At 36.7% G+C, this 3,929-nt stretch overlaps 1 protein-coding gene across 1 annotated transcript in view; it reads right to left on the bottom strand.

Moving 5' to 3' along the window:
- Positions 1 to 3,341: 3,341 nt before the first annotated feature.
- LOC149813636 (uncharacterized) overlaps positions 3,342 to 3,929 on the bottom strand; it is an 8,476-nt gene continuing 7,888 nt past the window's right edge. The window contains exon 4 of the mRNA XM_089991274.1: positions 3,342 to 3,849. Coding sequence (XP_089847400.1) covers positions 3,688 to 3,849 — 162 coding nt within the window. The 3' untranslated portion in view covers positions 3,342 to 3,687. The remainder of the gene's footprint in view (positions 3,850 to 3,929) is intronic.

The following is a 3,929-nucleotide window of genomic DNA, read 5'->3' as shown; positions in this document are numbered from 1 at the left end:
GCACATCTACCTAGGAGACGAAAGTGCAAGGACGGATCGAAGAATTACATGACTTGATTATTTGAAATACTTCCCATACTCTCCATAGGTGAATCGATTTCTGGGAGCCGAGCAGTTCCACTAGAAATATATATATAAATAGGGGTGGCAATTTCTGACCCGACCCGCCAACCCGCCTCTTAGGGGGGTTCGGGTTGGGCTTAAGCCAATCCGTTTAATAAACGGGTCGACCCGCGTAACCCGTTTATTAAACAGGTCGGGTTCGGGTTGGGGGTATGCCAACCCACCAACCCTGCTGACCCGTTTAATAAATGGGTTAGGCGGGTGGGTCAACCCGCCAACCTGTCTGCCCGACCCGTCAACCCGACCCGCCAACCTGCCTACCCGATCCGTCAACCCGCCAACCCGACCTGCCAACCTGACCCACGAACCTGAAAACCCGTTTACCCAACCCAACCCATTTATTAAATGGGTTGGCGGGTCGTGTTGGGTTACCCGTTTATTAAACGGGTCGGGTTCGTGTTTGCCACAGCCGACCCGTTTAATAAACGGGTCGGGTTCGGGTTGAGGTATGCTGACACGCCAACCCGACCCGATTGCCACCCCTATATATAAAGCCATTCATTCCATCACTGCAAATAATCATTGCTATTAAGATATCAAAACACAGAAAAAAGAAGCTGACAAAGAAGGATTTGCTTTTTTCTGTTCTCTTTTCTAGTTCCGGGACCCACTGCTTGCTTGCTCATCAGAAATAAATGAAATTTTATTTTTCAGAAACATAGGCCAGCTCCATGCAAAAAGTCATAAACTAGAAGAGTCATCTCAAGAAATTGAATTCAAGAATATGCCAATTGTTTGGCGGTAAGGCACTTAAAGTGTTCTTTGATGCCACTTGTGATATTGGGTCATTCAAACCAATGACAGGACCCACACACAACTTCAGCAGAGTTCGGATCTACCCAACCATATCTGGGTGGGATTAAACAAGGATCCAAAACCCCAATTAGCTAACTAAACATGCTCCACAAAATTGAGCATTTATACATATTCAGCTTTCAAGTTTTTCCTTATTTATTTTCTTGAATTTCCATTTAAATGAATTGCCTGTGTTGCTGTTAGGTAATCCTAAGTACAACCAGTATTTCATAATGTACCAAAAGCGACCTCAGCAAGGAATTGCCACCAACATCAGCAACTATAACCCTAACGTAAACCAGCTTTAATGACAAAATTCCGTTTACATGGCATCCTCCATACTGATTTTAAAAATAAGAAATACGAAACTTATTGAGAAGACTAAACACACACACCACCAGATGTTCAAGAAATCCGTAGAAAGATAAACGAGGCCTTGGAGATTTCATACCTTTTACAAGGATCAATTTTTCTTTTAATTTTAGCCTTCAGCCATTTTGGATGATTTCTATTTCTTAAATAAAAAGAGTATCTTAGCTCTTAACAAGTGCGAAATGCAGCTATCCATACCGAAAGAATTTAGCCTTTCCTCTTCAACCTGAAACAGAATTGAAGTCCAAGAAGATATAGATATGTATTAATAGAGTAGAGAGTAGGTGTTTGAACATTAAGTGTTTGCTATACGTGCTTGATGGGTTTTTCTGCTATTTTGGTGTTTTTTTTGCAGTTCCCACTCCATAAATGTATTGGGCATGGTCGATTTGAGAGGAATCTACACCTGGGTCTTGTGTTTTCGATGAAAAAAATGATATTTGAAGCCTCAAAATTTTACAAAGATTTTGAACCATTGATTTTTTGAACCTTATAAAATCCCACCCATGTGTTGGAATAGAACACTTCTTATCCCTATAAAATCAAATATAGATAGATCACATATGTAGGGATAGAATTTAAAAAAAAAAACTGAAAAACCCATCAAGCACGTGTCACAAGCACCTATGCTCTACTCTATATTAATATAAACTAACACATATAACAAAATAAATGAAAATACTATTTCGTGAGTGTTATCATTAATGTGTGCTCTACTTTTTCTATTATGGATAAGGAGTCGAAAGATTTATGAGCATGCTTTTTGAAGCATGTGAGAAAGAATTTATTGTTTACGAATATAAAGATATATTACAGTTTAAAGTTATCTCATATAGGAATGAAGGTCTAAAGTATTTTGTCTTTCATACATACCATGCATGTCATGTTGGGTATTGTATAAAATAATTGATAAAAAACTTTTCTAAGAAATTTAGTTTACCACTTAGTGCACTTTGGTAGAGTGCACTTTGAGTAGCGACAAGACAATAATGCACTTATTTTCTTAAAAACCATCTGAAAGCAAGGCTTAACAACATACAATTATGTTGCTTGAATTCAAAATATTAGAATAACAATCATTTTTCTACAAAATATATGAGTAATTAATATCTAATATAACAAAGATCTTCAATTCGTGAATTCTCAAGACCAATGTTATATGTATTGTACTGTATCATACGATTTGATACATATCATTGATACATATCATTACTATAAGAAATATCGATACGATATGAAATCATATTACGATCTGAGTGTATGGTCAGCGTACTTAAAAAAAAACCGAAACATAAGTTTTCAATTTTGAGTTTTTAAGACCTTTTGAGAGCAGACTTCTTCATTTGTGTAAAAGCCATTAGAGAAGTTTTTGAAACTCGTAAGCGCAATTTTGAGACTGATCCATGAACAAAGAAAAGAGCTTTTTCTGATTTATTTAACAATGCATTTACATTATTTTTTCATTTAAAGAAGTGAGTTAAGGTAAAAAAACCTTTATTATTTGCTTATTATTGAGTTTTTTTTAGAAGAAAACGACATCAATGATCCGGTCCCCAATTTGAATGATAGTTCTCGATCTTGTAAAAAAGTTGAAAAAGAGGTGTTAAAAGTGGAAAATGGGTGGAATTTGATCCTGATATCAGCGTAGGCCCTCTGAAAAATACCAAACTTAATCCATGTCCAGTCCACAATCCATATCCTAGAATAATGCATTGGATTCCGATTAAAAGGGGATGACAGATCCCAACCAAATTGCACCCACAATTTGTGATGGGAATCAGGTCACGGTTGTTTGATTAGACTGTTGATTTTTTTAAGACAATAATCACTCCTTTAAGTGCCTGTTCTATTAAATATATCTTATTTTAGTGATAAAGATTTTGTGCCGGGTTGACGGTTTTTACCCACTTTGATAGAAAATTAAAGGTGACATACATTGAAACGAACTCTCTAGTGCCTAGTGAAACTTCTGATGACAAAACTAAACAAATAGAAATGACATTAACGGGTCTGATCATCCAGAAGAAGCCACAGAGCAGTCAAATGAAATGACTAATTATTTACATACAACAAAAAAAGGGAAATCAAATACTGGTAACAAGTAGATTTGTAAATAGACAAACTTTGGGATGTGTTTTTGACCATTACCTGCTCTTCACCTGAAATAAATCAATCAGGCCTCACTATACAAACGCACCTCATCCCTCAACAAAACATAATTTACATCACAAGAAAGCTAAATTTGGGTGATTCTTAGCTGGAAAGGGGCGGTGAATATGAGGGTCCAATGGAATTCATAGGTAGGTATAGGAAGAAGCCCCAATCATATAGAGTTTTTTTTTCTTTCGACCATATTTTGATTGTTGATACCATCTACAGATAATAGCATTGCCACTTTTAATCTATCTCAATATCAATAATGTCTGGGTCCGACGTGGGACTTGATCGCCCACCTGAAAAGTCATCTCTAGGCTCCCAAACAATAGATCCACAACTTATACACTGGATAGCTTGATTCTTGTACCCCATAAACCGTCTCTTACAAGCTGGGCACGACCCCTGGATGCAAAGAATAGATCAAATATCATGCTCACACCATGACAATATCAAATGCTAAGAACCATTACTTTGTCAATTTT

The sequence above is a fragment of the Nuphar pumila genome, chromosome 16 (assembly GCF_984573655.1).
Source record: "Nuphar pumila chromosome 16, dmNupPumi1.hap1.1, whole genome shotgun sequence".
NCBI lineage: Eukaryota > Viridiplantae > Streptophyta > Magnoliopsida > Nymphaeales > Nymphaeaceae > Nuphar > Nuphar pumila.
Note: the sequence above shows the minus strand (reverse complement) of the source record. Positions and strands in the feature narration are given on the sequence as shown.